This window comes from Dermacentor andersoni, chromosome 5 (genome assembly GCF_023375885.2).
Source record: "Dermacentor andersoni chromosome 5, qqDerAnde1_hic_scaffold, whole genome shotgun sequence".
Classification (NCBI taxonomy): domain Eukaryota; kingdom Metazoa; phylum Arthropoda; class Arachnida; order Ixodida; family Ixodidae; genus Dermacentor; species Dermacentor andersoni.
In genome coordinates, this window is record NC_092818.1 from 137,979,719 (window position 1) to 137,998,527 (window position 18,809).

Below are 18,809 nucleotides of genomic sequence, written 5' to 3' on the forward strand. Positions count from 1 at the left end.
ATAGTAGAAGGGCGTCTCTGGGATGGGTGACAGCACACACAGAATGTAAACCGATGTTTTTAAGTTCCTGGAGAATGATGGCTTGTATGAGAGGAACTGAAAATGTGGTAGCATCAGGGCTAAGCGAACAGAAAGCTGCGGGCGCCATCGCATACAGTTCATGTCTAACAATTCGCACCACGTCCTTTGATGGCGATGCGTGCTGCTGTGTGGGTTGATCTTCACACGTCAACATTGCGGCAGTATTGGGAAGTCTGGCGAATGGTTGCAAGACGCGTCAGCTTTTGGCCTGCTCGAATTGTCGGCACTCTTTAATGATTGCATCAACTGTAGAGCAGCTTTTGCACATGATGTCGGCGCCATCAGTCCCGCAGAAATTTCCAGGATCCTTGGGTTGCACGACAACTGAAGGTGACAGCGACGTAGCATGCGACGGTGACGTAGGAGGCGGCAACGACGTATATCCCAAGTGCTCAATGTCATTCATGGTGCGGATGGTGATACGACGTCCACTGCAGAGCTCCGTTTCCAACCATGGTACCCTGCACCTCTCACCAATACGTTACGGGGATGTTGGGAGTATAGAAGATTATATTTATAATATATATACAAAATGAGTCTGAGTAGTTAAGATGGCTGACCACCAACACCCCGCAGCAGCCAGTGTCTTGCAATCTTCTTCTTCCTTTCTTTGTTCATCCTTCCATAACAGTATATTTACAAGAGGTAACTGCAGCGCTGGCCAGTTCAGCCAACAACTCAAGAGCCAGAGAGCGTTCGTCATCTTCATCAGGGCGCCCACGTGCATTGGCCACAAGAAACACGCAATATGCATGTATCAATATATTAGAGGGATCACATAAAAAGAATGCGATGGCTATTTTTGAGAACAAGATTTCCGTAATACGTTGAGTGCATAATAGAGAATGGAATGAACACAACTGAAAAAAGAAAATTCGGGTATCGTTTTTCTCGAAAAAGGAAGAGAAAACGGGCTAACGCCGCAATACGAGCTCACGTAGTCACGCCACACGGTTATAGATATATAAACGTTGATGCTGTATACTTGGACCATGTGCTATATAATCACTGTAATCACTGCTTAGGACGCTCGCACAGTTGGTAAATGGTCGCTTTGCTGGACAAGCATATTCCACACTGTAAGGTATGCTGTTATTACTAATCAAAACTATTTTGTTCATGGGTGGAAACCTCATCCATCGAACCAAGTAGTCACGCAATGTAATATGCAGCTAACAGTTTGAACGCTTGTGAAAGTCTAGCAGCACAGCTCCTATTGTAGCAGAATGGTACCCCCGCTGTTACGATCATTGTGTATGTTTCATTGCTCCTAAACTGCAGCTTAGAACTAGAGGATAATACTGCAATAAGGTCATGTTAGTGAATGGAACATTCAGAAATACACAGCTGATCTCCGAGGCTGATTGTAGGCTCAAATATGAGTGCACACATCGCGCTGCGTGCTCCATCAGCCTCATCACCAGAGAAAGTCCGGCCGTAACGACTTAAACCACTTCAGTACGTCTCACAGAACCGCGTACCACGTAGAAGACACACGTCATAATAAATAGACCGCACGAGCGCGAAAACAAGCACCAGGAATTACTGCCGAGCGTACACCTGCCATGCAAGATGGAGCGCTTGCCCAAGCCAGCATGCCGACTGTCCATAGATGGCGTGTGCCACTGCGTAGCAATATGGTGTTGCCCATGAAAAAACGGTGTATAGGAGTTTGAAGTAATGTGAGCCAACTGTACAGGTAAGGTCAAAACTGGAATGTCGGTGAAGTTTTAGCTTGCAGCCATTAAAACAGTACAACGATATGCCAGTTGGAGACACTAGTACATGTAGCACATCTGAAATCTAGGCTGCATGCTCGGGCAAGGGAAATATTCTTTTTCTTACATCCTATAAACTTGACCTTGGCTGTAGAAAAAAAAGCAAGCAAATATAATTGTAGCACTCAGTCTAGCAGTTACAGCATGTGGTGAAGTCATCAGAGTACACAACATGGCTTTTCATGCAAGTTTAATACAAAGCGAGGTGAGCAAAACAGCACTGCAGTTTCTGAACAAGCTTGTTCAACAAGCATTTTCACACAGTAGAAGTAAAGCCACATGCGAGTCATGACTGCATTCATTAACACAGATACAATCATACACTTCAGCAATAATGTGCCCTATATTTGCAAATGCAACTATGGACAAAAAAAAAAAGAAAAATAATAAAGGGCTGTTGCTTTACAGCAGAAATGTGCAGCCATTCTGGCCTGCAACTTCACATGGTAATTACACAAAGGGTTTCACTGTACAGCATGCCAAATAAGGTGAAAGTAATGCCTACTTTCACTGTTGTAAAAAAATGTATCATGCCATTTGCACCTTGCAACTATTTGCAATCTTGGTGAAATCGTAGCACTAGAGGAAATGTGGTATGTGCTTAAATTTTTGCTCTCTTTCAAGAACTGGACACATTCACAGCCACGTCTTCATGTGAAAGGCTTGAAATAGCTTCCAATGACTGATCATTCATAGTTAGCAGAACTGATCACCTATTTTATTAAGTACATTAAGGAATACTGCCAAAAGTCGAGTGATCCTCAGCAATATCTCCATTATTATACTACATGCATTACATGTATCTATGGACCAGCTAAAAATGTATACCTATAAGCATTCATAGGATCCATTTTATCAGCACAATCACAAGTACAGTTGAACAGCATATAATAGTTATATACAGTTTCTAACTTATAGAAGTGCACTCCATCACATGTAATCAAGCTCCTGAATAAAACAAGTAAACCTATTCCCTATTCTTAAAGAACCTTGCATATGTACAAATTGCACCCAAGGTTATTGGTGCACAAGGTGATGAAAAAAAAAAGAGATTATGTTTCAATTGTTGCTGTTTTAGTTACATCATTAGTGCAAATTGTACTAGATTGGTTTAGTTGTATATGTCCGCACTCACCAAAAACAAAAATTTGTTGTAACTGAGCGTCCTTCTGAATACTTTTCTATGTGTCATTCTTTTAACATCACCATGCTCTGTAGCTGGCCAACATCTAGAAGAAATGGTCAATGAAGGTTAGTAGAATCTGACCATCTCCTGATGCAAGGACTGGTGGCCTTACCAGGCCTAATGCAGTGAATTAAAGAGGCTCTCTCTAATACACAATGGCTGAAGAAACCAATAAAAGTTGCAATGTGCAACAGATAACCTGTAAAATCTTAGGCAAATGTGCACTGTAATGGCTCATAAAGACACCAGTGTTAAGAGCTCTCGATAACTCAAATGTGGGCAGGAAGAATGTAGCGATTCCTTTCGCTCAATTCGATTCCTTTCATAGTTTCAATGTAGGCAGAGCCCTGCTTGGACCAGTGACGAAGTGCAAAAAGAGAAAAAAAATAAGAATTGTTGCATTATCCTGGCTCTAATGTACAGGTCACTCTAGAAAAGCAATCATAACTCTAGTATTACAGCTCTGTTACTTTTCCAATCCTCCTTTGGGCTGTGACATGATCACAGGTTTGTAGATAGGCTGCAAGGTGCAACATTTCAAGTTTTCATCCAATCAGTGCAGCCTGAAAACAAGTGCCCAGGAAAGCATGAAATAGTAAAAAATGTCCACATTTGTGTTTTGTTTTCCCTATATGTGATATGCAAAGCACAGATCAAAGCAGTGCACATGAAGTGATTGCCATAAAGCCATAAAACACATTAGAGGAACAGACAAAATCATTTTATGACTGGTACGCTGCTAGTATGAAACTCTGTCAGCATTTCTTCAGCCGAGAAGGACTTGTAGCAGTCCAAATGAAGGCAAATTGTTTTTCTTGCTAGACTTCATGCCAGGAGATGACTAAATCTTTGTGTCACTAAATGTCACTAAATCTTTGTGTATTTGGGCTCTATTTGGTGGAAGAAATGTTTATGAGATTAATTTGGCTGTGTTTTTCTCAGTTTTCCTATTCAGTATGTACAATCCTGTTATTGGCAAACAATTAGGTAGCCCTGAGGAGTGATGCTACCAAAATTTACGAAATTTTAAGAGCAGCTAGAATGAAAATATTTAGGTGCACGTATCACCACCTCTTCCTTGGCTTTAGCGTTTTTTCTGGCATGTCATGCCTCAGTGCACCGTATGAGTCATCGTCATCAGCCTATTTTACGTTGACTGCATGATGAAGGCCTTTCCCAGCAATCTCCAGTAACTGACATGCTTAAATACACTGCTTGAGAAACCAGCAACCTTTCCTTCGAAAACTGGAGCATGGCAACATCAAAAGCAAGAGTGAATGCTGCTCTTCTGTGTTTGCGTCACTGCAGCAGCACATAGCAGCAGTAAGGATCAATACGAAAGGGAACACATGAATTGCAATCAAGACAGCACATTCCTGCATTCGATCTCGCAACACCAATAGCGCACACGCATCTGTAATGGCAGCCCTTTGACACCCTGAAGTCCTCATTGCTTTTACACTGTACTTGGGCTTGAGGCAAGCAGAGTTTAAAACCAAGGCCAGCTGCACTGCAATTTTTACAAGTGGATTCTGATGGTGTGTTGGTGCAAGTGCACCCAATAAACCACAAGTTAAAAAAAGTAACTCGTGCTATGATCGCCCAGCCATGGCTGCCATTCAGTTTGCTAAGCACTACCATTACTGGCATCCATAACTAGTGATAACATAGTGGAGCTCACTGTGAGAAGAGATTGGTTTCTTGTCCTTGTCTCTGCATTGAAACCAAGAAGCTGTGAAAGGACAGGTTCTTGAAGATAAGCTATTTAGCAGGCAATACCGAGTGAGGTTTGCAGCCGCACTTCTGAAATAATTCTGCTTCAGTGCCGAGAGGTGTTCACTTTCATATTGGCACACCATGTTACATCTTTGTAAAGTGCCTAAAGAAGCTTCAGTGCACAAGCTCCATACTCACAGAAAGTAGCGAGCATTGTAAAGAAAATTTGGTAATAGCAACTTAACAATTGATCTTAGTAATGTGAAAAAGAAACATCTATGATAGTTAATTTATTAATCTAAAGCAGAACTACAGAACCGTGGCTGTGAATATGGTTCTGAATACAGTGAAACCTCGTTATAAGAAAGTGGGTCATAACAACTTATTGTATATAATGAAGTGATCTTGTAATTAGTCTTAAGCTTCCTATAGAAACCCGTACATAGAAAGCCTTGTTTCAGTGAAGCAAAGGTTTCCTACAATTGGATGTAACTAATCTTTCTTTAGCTCATAATGAAGATTTAATGACTATTTTGTACTGATTAGGATTAAATCTGGTGGTGCAAGATGCTGCTGATACAACTCGTTTGATGCAATGGTTTGACTACCGCAACCTGTCGGTGACCTGGCGCTGTACAAAACTGGCCGCGCTGCCAAGTTAGCAGCCCCGCCCACACACTACCATTGTCACCTTGCCACTGCACTTGCCTGTGCTCTGTGGAGGGCTCTGTGGATGCAATATGCTGTGCACTGGTTGAGGTTCATAATCATGAACTATTACCCTGAAACTAAGTGCGAGCAGTGGGACACGTGGCTAGAAGTACATGGATCAAAGATGCTTGGTGCATGTTACACAATCTAGCCGCGGCCGTGTTAAAAACCACTGTGCACACACAGCCAAGAGGTTTTTCGCATCCTGGGGCTCTGTTGTCTAACGATACACTTCTTACCACCCCTTGTTACGGGTTCAGAGGAAGTGACACTGTTGTTATCCCCGGGATAAGCAACCAGGTCTGGCAAATGGTAACAATGAAAAATGAAATGGATCGTTATAAAATACAAATTATGGTCTCGTGTTCTTGGTGATTGCAAGGCAGTTTCAGAATTATGTGAATGCAACAGCAGAGTGCTGCAAGCCTCTGACTTCGTGCACTGATAGACTTGTTGTACCACTACTTCTGAGCATCTGACGACGGTGGTGATGGACTAGCATTGACAGCTGCATGGAAGAATGCATAACCTCACGGACGAAGCTGCGGCAGGAAAACAACCTATCGCAGTTATCAGCAATACTCTGCAAGCTTTTGTATCGTCTTCGGCTTACCCAGTCGTAAGTGACCACACCCCGCCTCAAGCATTGTTGGCTGTGAGGACGGACAACAGATATAACAGAGTAATCGATATAATGAATTTGAGTTGACCCTTCGAGTTTCTTATATCGAGGTTTTACTGTACACTGGTGAAGAAGTCTGCAACTGCAAACAGTTGCAAGCCTTACAAAAATTGTTCATATTGAAGAGTTGCGGGTGAATTTTCCGGGACTAGACTATTACACATACTCTAGGACAAGCACACATCAGCAACAAACACATGGTTGTGTGAACAACGTGACTACAAAAATAAGAGGCGACGGGAAAAGTTACATGAAAGCAGCAAGATTTATAAGCAATTCCAGACACATTAACTTAAGTCTCACATGCTACATATTAAAACATAGCTTTCTTTGTGATTTCAATTTCTTGAAACACAGTCTAGACTGCTTCAAATACAGCAGTGTGCTTCACTTCCATTTTGAACATGGTATACTAAGAACTCCACATGCAGGGATTTTTCCAATAAATATCACACTTTTATCATCATGCTACACATATGCACTTCTGGAAGAGAAATTAATATAGTGTATAATATAATACACTTTATACATAGCATCAAACACACCCGCATGTCCTAGAATAAGAAAAGACTCATACACTTCTAAAGGATGCACACTTCAAAATGGATTTAAAAAATTACATGTACCTCCTCAATGGAGGACAGTTTGTGATGATCACTGCACCTACACAAGTGATGCAATGATTTCATGGAATGGACTTCACACAATGAGCTTTGTTTGCTCAGTCGCATCTTGTTGGCATTTCAAGAGTTTCACACAAATCACAGTAGTTTGGCAGACAAAGGCACTTTTTTTCTCTGCCCAGTTCTCCCGCACCCGACAAGAACGATCAGCAGCAGCAGTGGTCATTTAATGAGAAACCCCTTGTGCAGTCTACTATTATTATTTTTTTTGGTGTCTGAGAAAAGCTCCCAGTTGTCACTTTCGTCCTCATTCCTTGAAGACAAGCTATAATGAGTCCACATCCAGCACACAAATACTTTCATTAAATCCAATACTCGTTACAGGCATGTATTCATTATAGGCTGGTATAGGCAAGAAACATTTTAGATTTACTTTTTTGTATAAGAGAATTTGTTATATCCAAGTTCACTGTATCAAGGTTCGCCTGGAGTTGTCATCCGGGAGCAAAACGCTGCTGTAACCGATCGCTGTCAAAATGTGCAAGGAGATGCCCTGGGTCAGCAGCTTTGAGCCCAAGCACGGCAGGAATAAAAGCCCACATTCCCCCATGCTGACACAGGCACATTCATAGGCAACCCCCGATGGACAAACACTCTTGATTAGAAAAAAAAAAATATATTTTTTTTTGGCTGTAGCACACAGTGTGATGTGAGATGTTGTGAGACGCAAACGGTTTCACGACATCCCATAAAAAGGGTCGCATGTGGGACCATTCTGATGAAAAAAGAAGCTATCAACAAAACAGCGCGAGCAAGGAGAGGTCACCAAAGCAATGGGAACAAAGTTTTTCAAATGCAGCACTGCTTATTAATACTGTTTGTTGGACTGACAGGACAACTGAATGTGAAGGTAAATGAAGGTCTGCAGTTATGTAACACTAGTTAAACACACCCACTCTGCAACACACAACTTGCACCTGTTTGTTAGCAGGCGTAGCAACCACGTTAATGTAGGCACTCAGACGTGCAGCACTGATTTATTCTTTCAAGCTTGTTTCTGTTGCAAAGCCACAAGCACAGTGCCATGCTATGAGAATCTACAAACATAACAGATGTGAAAGTCAGAAGGTGCCACAGCATTTGCTTCACTAATGTTGGTGAAACCTCAAGTTGTATAAGCAATACCAGTGTTCACAAAACAGAGTAACCTAGGCTCAAGCGTGGAGTGAGTCCAAGTCAACGAACTATCACTGAGTCCACGTCAAGTTAATGTCCATGCACTTTGTTCACAGCTTTAACCAGAAAGGTATTTCATTGTTTGCAACTGCAAGTGACTCATGGCTTACCACCAATACCAACTGCTGTACTAACTTTCTTCCTATTCTTCCTACATTCATGCAATAATTGGGCCACTAATCAAATGACAGCAACTCAGCTGCACAGAACAAAGCAATGCAGAGATGTGTGCAGCAAAGTACCATACATTTAACATTCTTATGTACCAGTTGTCAATGTAGTCCTAAAGCAAAAGAGCGAGCAAGCCTATAAAAATGAGGCTTTGCTCCCTGTGCTTTGAGCTATTAATTAATTTGCAATTGCAGTACTATTGGCTAACCTTCTGGTCAGCTCGATATAGCAAATACCAAAAAAGTGGTGGTGTCAGATTTGATTCCTGGAACCAACAAATTTCAAATAGAAAGCTTTCTTTCTAAAGGAAGTCTAGCAGTTAGCCTAACTGCAAAATTAGCTGGTTGTGTGACACTGCGCCCAATAAAGCCAATTCTGTTGGGCTATTGTTTGCTGCAGGAAGAGCCACAATAACCACAGAAATTTGTTCTCTGAGCAGCAATGCATCGCTTAACAGCTGCTCACTGTACCTAGATGGCAAAGATAGAGAAAGCTGCATTCCAACTGCTTTGACTAGCACCTGGTGGCTTCATTGAGACAGTGAAGTTTAAGAAGCAAACACATATACACAGAAACTGCACATACACAATATCTCTGTCTGTCAAGCTGTGAAGTTGGTTCTATAGATGACATAGCATATGTTTGTTCACGTAAGCCGCACCACAAATTAAAAAAAAAAAAAAAAAAAAAAAACGTCAAGGTGAAGGTGTGGGCCACACTTAAATTTTGTGTTTATGTGCAACAAAAATTAAGGTGGGAATGAATGCACATAACAATTCTGCTGATATGGAACCTAAAACCCTTTACACATGTTTTGATACTTCACAAGTTGTAGAATCAAAGCTTAACAGACAATAAATAAAGCTGACAAGATGTGATCTTTAACTGGATTTACTTGATTGATGTGCACATCAAGGCAGCTGTAATAAAACATGCAAAACAAGCATGACATGAAAAACAATCTTGCACTGCCCACTTACTTTGAAGCAGCAAAAAAAAAATACCAGGTGCTAAAGTGCAACACATGAAATGCTGCCAATTCTTCTCTTATACCCAGAGCTCAAGCTGCTAGCAAATTTCATGTTTCTTTTGTGAAATGATATTGACGATGGCTACACCTATATTCAAGTTTCCTAAAAGGCATTTTGTGGACTGCTACAAGAAACCAAAGAGCTTACAAAATATGCACTATCCCATGTGGTAGCATGGTAATACTGCGACTTTGGCTACGAGCATTATTCCTCGACTTCGTACTCATTGTCAACTCTCTGTGCTTTTGTTTTTGGCATGTGGTCCAGAGGTGTTAACCTGTGCAAGCAGAAATTGCAGAAACACTGCCTTCTTACAAAAAATTAATTATATCATTCATAACAGAAATGAAGCTTAAAAGCCTGCTAACCACACAAAGGCATTTAGAATGACAGAAAGCTGAGAAACTTAGTAGGAGCTCATGGTTTGAAAATACATGCATGCAAAACAGGGACACAAGAGGAATTAAGAGGGCAAGGCAAAAGACGACAACTAACTGAAAGGCCAAACAGAGGCATGACCTTTCAGTTAACAGCTGCCACATGTGCTGTCCTTTTCATTCTTCTTGTGTCTGTGTCTTGTACACCTGCCTTTTGCACACAGAGAGAAACAGGCCCATAAACAAGCGACGAGCAACACCCAATTTCAAAGTTTTAAACAATAACAACTTCCCTGAAGTGCTTCCACAGCTCTATGCAATGCGACGCATAATGAGACACAAGCTAACCATCTCACGCAAAATACTTTTTAAGTCAGAACAGTACCAAAATTAAAAAACAGAACTAGAAAGTAAGGAAGGGCAGTTAATGAACTTAATAAAGAAGTAGAGAGGGGGGCGGGGGTCAATTTTTTTAACTGTCCTGGGGTGGTTGCATGCCTTTAGAGTTCAGCAGGGGGTGGCAGATGACCACTATTGTCGCCTGCCTGGTAGCTTGTCCAGTCGGCCAAAGCAATGTGATTTGTGTCGCTTCCCTAGATGCCCACCAGGGCGCGTGGCGTGAACAACACTAGGGCCTTCTGGTTCAGGCAGTGCACGGTGAGCAGGGAGACGAGGAACACGGCGATGCCGCCGATGAGGACGGACACCTCCTGCCGAAAGCTGGGCATGAGGAACACCTGCAGCGACGCCTCCTCCCATACGCTCTCAGTCCATGTTGAGTACTCCCGTGTGCTCCAGTCTGTATATCAGGGTGTGGCGGAGTCGTGAAGAAGAAAAGAAGAAGAAAAAAAAAAGGCGCAGCGATAAGCAAGATTAAGAGTGCAAACAAATGGCATCACAAGGACAAAGAAGTTTCACCGGGTGATGTCCAGAGGTGATGGTTTGAGGCACAGAATCGTGTGCATTGCATGTGGTGACGGTCAATGCAGACACAGTCTGTGCTGAACTCTGGACACACTTGATTGGACACCTCAAAAGCGTTCACCAACAGAACACAGCAGACACGCTTTTGTGCCCAGGTGGGAGCCTTTTGCAACCTCAGTCTCGGAGATTGATGGGTTGCTAATACCACTCCCTGGACATCATCCTCCCCAACACCACTGAATGCCTGAATACATTTCCCCATCACCTCCCACAATTTCGCTTGAGCTGCTCCCCTTCATGATAACAGGCGATGCTGGTCTATATTCCGAGCTTCTCATGAAACTTTGTTGACATCATATTATTTTTCAATCGTCACACATAACCGACAGGGACATGAACACAAAAAAACAAGATTGAACAAGTGACTAAACAAATGACTGAACATTTCACTAGCTCAGTTTTGTTCCTTTGTGTTCATGTTCTTATGCTAGCACAAGAATCATGGAACCTCACAAGCTAGCCTAGTTTTAAGCATTTTTGAAGGCCCCCACGCTTTCATTCTTCAAGAACAATTCCCTGCATTGTCTGAAGTTGAACTAATTTGAAGCTACGGCAAAAGGTAACAAATTTGCAGTCGTGGCTTGCATCAATGCTGAACTGTGACTCATCGCTTTTGTGTCAAACGACATACAGTGGAACCATGATTAAACGAATTTCTCGGGAACGCGAAAAATCGTAAAATGTGGGCGCCGTAAAATCCGAACATAAATTAAGGCTATAAAAATACTAATTATTTCACGCGACCGACTTAAGAGAAATTTCAATGTAAACTACTTCCATACTTTGCAGGGCTTGGAAACCCAAATTACCAAAAAAAGTAAAAGCGATAAGAATTAATGCTGCAGTACAGGTACCAATCATGCTTTATTCAAATGAACCTTTACGGAACTCCATTGCACACTGCCGCGATTCTCGCCAGCCTGTGCGAACTCTAAAAAAGTCGCTAAGTTTCTTTTGGACCCTGTTTGATCCGTGAACCAAGAGCTTTCGCTCGAGTTGGGCAACGTCCAAAAGGAGGTCCTCTGCACCGGCGCGTGAACAGATGAAGTTACGGATGCCGTCTATGTGCCGTAGCACCTCGGCGAACGTGGTAGGCACAGGCACAGGATCTGTGGCCTCGTCGTTGTCCTCATCCGATGTCACAGCGGTGTTGGCACTAGACAAAGTCTCTTCGATGGCGTCATCCAGCGACACCTCGCCACAGATCGCAACATTGATGTCAGCCTCCACGTACTCGGTGAAGGTCGTGGTGAGGTTTAAACCTTCGAAATCATAGTCGGCGAAGCCTGCATCGGCCTCGAGCGGCTTCGAGGTTGTTGTGTTCCCAGCAGAGGAGGCAGTCTCTCACTTAAAACTTTACTAAATGAATCTTCAAAAATAATAACATCATTATCTGAATTATATGAATTTAAAGCCACAGTGCTTGAACAAGTTAGTGATTGTGCTTCGTGACACTGCGTTCCACGAACTGGCAATAAAATGCATGGCGTCAAGCACAGTGATCTTTTTTTTCTGACTTGCTGCGCTCCATAGCCGCCAGGCGATGCTGCACAAACCACTTCTGGTTCTGGTACCCTTGCTTGACGCACTTAATGATGCCGGCATCCAGCGGCTGCAGACGGCTTGTGCAGTTGGGTGAAAAAAACAAAAAACAGCCTTTGTGTTCCTCAGGCTGCACGTATCGGGTGGGTGGCACGGTGCATTGTCCACGAAAAGCAATATTTTTCTCGCCTTAGCACCCATATTGTTATCCAGCTGCTGCAAAAAATTGCTGAAGAGCGAAGATGTCATCCACGCCTTTTGTTGGAGTTGTAGCTGCACAGCAGTGTCTATAAGTCCTTAAAGCACCATGGATTTGTAAACTTTCCAACAACGAGCACGGGCAGCCTCTCGGAACCGTCCTCGTTAGCACAGAATAGTGCCTTCACATGCTCTTTACTACGCTTGCCACTATGACAGCTGTCACCCTTAAATGCAAGGGTTTGCTCGGGCTGTATATGGTACAAAATACTGCTCTCATCGGTGTTGAAAATGTTGCAGGGCTTGTATGCCGCAATCATCACTGGCAGCGACTCCATCCACTCGTTCACCATCGAAACGTCCACGGAAGTGCTTTCTCCGCAGGAGCGGCTGTACACAATCCTGTTTCATTTTTTAAACGCGATTCAGCCACCCGTTCGATGCCTGAAAGTCGTCGATGCCCAGATGCAATGCCACAAGGTCCGCCTTATCCTTTAGAATGGCGCCATCAACGTTGATTGCAGAGCTCTGTGCTTCATGCAGCCACTTGAGGAGAACCTTTTCTAACTTCTCATGCTGTCCTTCTTTTGCCGCTTTCCGCTTGAGCCTGAACTTGTTGGCATTGTGTAATATCACCGCTTTGTTTGCCAGGATCGTCTTAAGCGACGATTCGGGTATGTTAAGGTCACGGGCAATGCTGGCTTTTGTGGCTCCATGCCGCTTTTCTGCTTCTTCGATAATATTCAGCTTATCGCCGAGCGACAGAACTATCCGCTTTCGGGATATCGTGTGTCGCGTTGCTCCACACAACTTAAAACCTCCGCTGAACGCTGGTCGCTAGGATTACGATGAAGAACACATGCGATAAACCTAGGCCTCTCCGCGCTACCTACTTTGTCGGCAATCTGCTGCTGGGAAACTGGAAGAAGAGAAACGCTACCCCAACGCGACGCCGCCGAGAAGAGAGGGAGAAAGTGATTGTGGAGAAGAAAAGGAGTTATTTCAGCACAGTGAGCGTCGCGCGCGGTGGCTGGTGGGGGAGACTGAAACGAACGATGAGACGAGGCAGAGAAGAAAGCAGAGTGAACCGGTCTAGCAGTGTCAAGCACTCTGCATGCGGAGAGACGGAGCGAGGAAAGAGACCCGTGGCACTTTTCTTTCGTCCACCGTTCCGTCCTGCGTTTTGCGAGGGTCGTCATATAACACAGGTCAGGCGTAAAATTGTGTCGCATAACCAGGGTTTTTAATGCATTACTTCTATGTTACGATCAGCCTGCAGGGGTACTGAACTGCAAACTTTTCATGGCCCGCTGCAGTTTCGATCGACCTGCGGTGCTAGCGATCTTCAGAGAAGCAACCTTCGAACCTTTCCCGGCCTGCTGCAATGCCTCGCTTTGTAAAGCAGACAATTCACCTTCTGCAGACAGCCAGTGGCGCCAGCGAGTTTAGCCACGTCTGGCGGACCTAGTATTGTTAGTTGATTCGCTGTCGCCTTCATGGTCTACATGGAGCAAGAGAACTCCTGGAACAGGGTGTTTTGCGGTGCTTTCTCACGGGCCCCAGAAGTCGTCACAGTCAATGGACAGGTGCGGTGGCTAGCTGTGGGGTCAGCTCTGGGATCAAGAGGCGCCTGCTTGGGTCAAGCGTATCAACCCGTCTACGACGACCCACTCCCCTCGGTGTGTTCAGTGAAACCAAAGTGCAGAAGTGAGTGTGTGAACCCTCCCCTCAAAGGCGGGTCGACTACGATGACTTTGGACGGTCCCATTGGACGAAGGTTGAAAGGCAGTTTTCCATCACCTTGGGATCTAGGGAGGACGGAGGGTTTTTAAGCAGCCGTTGTCGGCTGTTCAGTGCGCTTTCTCTATCAGTCATGCTAGACTGATGAAATGTAATGTTCTCCAATCTTCGTGTAGATATTGTAATTAAATTCCATATTTCACATTCTCGATGAGAACAAGTCCCTCCCTTCAACAACGTCCTCAACCTGGATGAGTCGGATGATGGCATGGGCCAGCTACCACTTATTTCACGCCCAACCCCAAACCTTACAACGTATAACAGGGGTTCCACTATACCATGTCATGTGCAGAAGCTGACTGATTTTACAGACATCTATGTTTTCGGCAAGCTTTATGATTCAGACTGTTGCAGCAGCCACATGAGCTCCATAGCGCCAGTTTATAATGGTGATTGAGAATTCAGATGTGATTTATGGTTTGTTATATATTTCAGACATAATGCACTCATATTGCATCACGAATAGTAACACATAATAATATCATTATTCTAAACAATGGCACCGCCGATGTCATTACATCGATCTTGCCGGGGCTGACGAAATCATCTGAACTATCCGGCAGGGTAAACTAAACAGGCAGAAAAAATACTGAAACACACGGCTGCTTCACTTAGCAGTATTTGCCCTGAATTGAATGTGCAGTGAGTTCTTATGGGTTCAAAGTAGGTAACTAACATAGAAATGTCATTAGAGTTCCTTAACAAACTCAAAATCTAATTTAAATCTAATTTTTTTAACAAGAAAAATGCATAACAGTGATGAATTCGGCTAGTTGCTGTAATTCATTTTTCTTGCTCTATGTATAGCCCACACTAATGGGGAAAAGAAGAATATTGTCTAGGAAAGAAAATACAAGCTGACACGAAGAAGCATAACACTTCGTGTCAGTTTACGTTTTCCTGCCTAGTCGGTGTTCTTCTTGTTCCCATTATTGTGGGCTGTACATAGCGAAAGAACAATGAATGCAGAAAAATGTAGCAAGCCTCTGATTCCAGCAATAAGATGAAATGTGCAGAGTTTACCTTCACAGAATGGAAACTCATTTGCCCTAGATGCCCATCATTGTCAATCTCAAACAGCCTTTTATAAGTTTCTATGGACTACATGTTGGCCCATTCATGCGATACGTTGCATCTGATATTCTGTATTTCTTGAGCCCCTGCACTACAGTCGCAAATGGGATAGTGGCCCCCAGTTAGGTTAACTAGTTAGTTAGGCTAGTTAGGACTTGCTTATTTGTCCTGCAATACATTCAGTTCTCAGGAATGCCGAAAACACCTAGCGCGACTTTGTTGGCGCTAGCTTAGCATGTCAAATAACTCATTTTTTATTGAGCTTTTGTAATGAAAGACTGAAGGCAGCGCATTGTCATTGCCATACTGTGTAAGAACTTGTTTTGTCGCCATCTTGTGATGTTAACGGCTATGACTCTGGCTCTGACAGCAAACTGTTGGGAAAGACATGAATGCGGTCTCATTTCTGATTGCAAGATGCAGACAATTTTCACACCAATTTTCCTGGGAAAAATGTGTGTGTTAGAAACGGGTAATTATGGTAATCATTTATTGTGAGCTGCCATTTTCACTCTAAGGTTTTCATTGGGCAGGCCGAAAACAGGCGCCTTTTGGTGGAAGATACGTCTTTGACACAAGTTATTTCTGTCCCTTGTGTCGCCAAAACAGACACTGAAGCCATTAGGGTCATAGAGTTTCTTACAATATACTAGAGGGAACAAAAGCGCTGCAGTTGTTGACCCACCATGGGAATGATGGGAAGTACATGGACTTGTCTGATCTTCATGCTTGTGGATTTAGATGTTCTTGTGGCTTTGTATATTACGCTTTATATGCCTTCATTGTCATAAATTTCAGGGCAATCTACACCCTTTGAAGTGCAGAAGACACTGTGAACACGCACAATCATTAATAACTGCAACAAATGAGCTTGTTGAGGCGGCCAAATCGAAATACGCCAGCATCTCAAGGCACTGGCATGCCTGTGATAAATTCATAAGGGTGTTTCACATTGCCTATCGATGCAGATGTCCGTGGCTTAACCCTTTGAAGGTTTTTGCTGTACATGTACGGCGGCGGTTTTTTGTCCCGCAAGGTCTTTGCCGTACGGGTACCGTTTCGACCCTCCGTTTGAAATTTCGCGCCATTATGACGATGCGTGCTCACTTACAAGCAGCGTTTGAAATTTGTGCTACCTTCTTGCCGAGATAAACAGAACTGATTTCTAGCTTCAGTGCGTCGCGCAGACTGCGGCAACACCCCTTTTGCGGCTTCGGTTTCACCGCGTGATCGCAACGGAGGCCTGCGAAACGTGATCTTTCTCTTTGTCGGCACTCTCTTGCAGGGGTTGCGTAAGTTGATTTCTATCTTGATTGGCATTCCTCTTAGCTTGTTTATCACTGCCGCTCACGAGGTATTCTCGCTCTCTGCGGCAACGCGCTTACGCTAGAGGGTGCCTCAGACCACTGCCCAAGGCAGCTGCACGAAGAGATGTCGTGTGTGCCAACACAACTCGTCGCTCCAAGAGGAGAACAGACATGCGTTTTAGGTGTGCAGACTGCGATAAGGCGCTGTGCGTAGACCCGTGTTTCAAGGAGTATCACACTCTGAAATACTACTGAACATTTTGCAGTTCTGAGTGATGCCGACACCAAAATACTGTTCCTAATTTTTTTTTTACTATTTATTCCCGACTTTATACATTTTGTAAATTCAAGATCCGCAATAAAGTAATTTGACCACCTGAGAAAGTTTTTTTCAAAATAATTCGACCCTCAAAGGGTTAATGGTTTCAATATCAGGCCTGTATTCAAAGCGGTCTTGTATTCAAATCCTGCCATCGGAAAATTTTAATAATGTTTACTGAATCATTTATTATGCAGTACATTGTTGGAAATGACGAGTGTACAAAGTCACAAAGCCGTTTGAAGCCAGAATGAAGAAATTTGGGCAAATCCATGTACTTCCCATAATTCCTGTGCTGGTACAACCGCTCGCATTCCAGCTCCTGTAGACACTAGTGCCAGAGTTCCTTCTAGTAATTATTGTATGAAACTCTATAATTAGCGCCACGGTTGGAGTCACCATTTGGGTCAGGTGTGCGTGCTCTTGTTCATCAGTAAACTTACTTTGAATTATCTAGTAACCCTCATTATCCATTAAATTGATAAATGGAGAGATGGAGTAGATTCTCCAGTAAAGTTCAAAATAAACTGATTTATCCAGCGAGGGCTCATTTGAGGAATGAAATAACAAAAGTTTCGGTCTCTATGAGAGCGGGCGGGGAGCTTTGGTTAGGATTAAATTAACCGAAAAAATTAATTAGCTGGAGTTGAATCAATCAGACAACTGCACAAGCTACATTTCTTATGGTAGGTTGGTTTGCTGGCTTTCCGAGTGTTGGTTGGCTGCAAAGCCTAATCTTCAAGTGATTTTGATTGAATTGGCACTAAGAGTGGTAACTTCTGATTGCGTCTAGTATCAAGAGCTTGACAATTTTTTCAGGAAGCTGTGTGCTAGTTAGTGAGCTAGAATTATAACGACAGTGAGCGTACCTCCTGTACTCCAGCGGTGCTCCAGTGGCCAGTAGTGCCTGTTATCCATCGCACCACTGGCTCTTTCGAAAGATTAAGTTGCAGATAATGTGCAAGCACACTTGTCTAGCAGCAGCAGCAGTAGTGGTTTATCAGAAACTATATGTAGCTGACACAGGCCACCACTAGCAGCAAATGTATTTGCTTGTATGTTTTAGCTAGGAGTGTGCTAACACGGAATAGCACATCTTGAATCGAATATCGAATTGATCAAGAATAGAAAGCCAAATATCGAATAGAATATAAGAAAATTTATCACGAAGTTTAATGTTTACAAGTTTTGTGCAAGAAAACACAGCGCTACAAATGCTTGGGAGTTTACTATGTAGCATTGCATAACAAGAATATTGCAAGCTAGCAGTAACTTAGGTACCTAGAAATAAAAATGTACAGTATGGTTTACATTTATTAAAGGGAACACCAAATTAGTATGCAGCCCTGATTAAAGCTGAGTTCGAATGGAGGTCTAGAAAATCATTTTTTTTTTAATCAATACAATGTCTGTTGAATAGAACCAAGTGCTTTTTTCCCTCTGAAGCTGAAGTTATAGTATGTTATGTTGTACCGATACCAACAAGGTTTTCAGTTTAACTCCTTGCTGCACGTATATGTTTTTCTTCCGGAAAAAGTTAGGCAAAGTATTCTTCATGCCAGATATATCAAAACAAACTTGTTTTCCTAAAGAAATGCTTGGTTGCAATATTATGCACGGAAATTGTCATGTATCACATGTTATGCGTGACAATTTATATACGTGAAACGTGATCATCATCAACTGGCTGACAGCACGCTGGCCTACAGTTCAAGCGTACTGATGTGAGCATGCTGAGTTTGTGACTTTGCCAAACGCAAAATTGCCTGCTCGTCGCATACATGTGCCCATGCGTTGTGGCAATAGTTGATCACCGCGCTGCTGCAGGCCACATTCAACGAGCCGAACTATACAGGGGGAAAATTTTAGACTATCCTGGCATTGCTGGTGTGACGTGTTCAACTTCGCTGGCCGCTGCCTGGAATGCTTAAAACACTGGACTATGTTTGCGCCAAGCAATGGATGCTCCGAACTCGCATTGAAAAGATTCCTA

General features: G+C 43.2%; 1 protein-coding gene across 1 annotated transcript in view; it reads right to left on the minus strand.

Moving 5' to 3' along the window:
• Window positions 1-2,032: 2,032 nt before the first annotated feature.
• Window positions 2,033-18,809, minus strand: part of Nct (Nicastrin) — a 66,839-nt gene continuing 50,062 nt past the window's right edge. Inside the window, exon 15 of the mRNA XM_050178696.2 lies at window positions 2,033-10,391. Within this exon, the coding sequence (XP_050034653.1) occupies window positions 10,186-10,391 (206 nt within the window). The 3' untranslated portion in view covers window positions 2,033-10,185. The remainder of the gene's footprint in view (window positions 10,392-18,809) is intronic.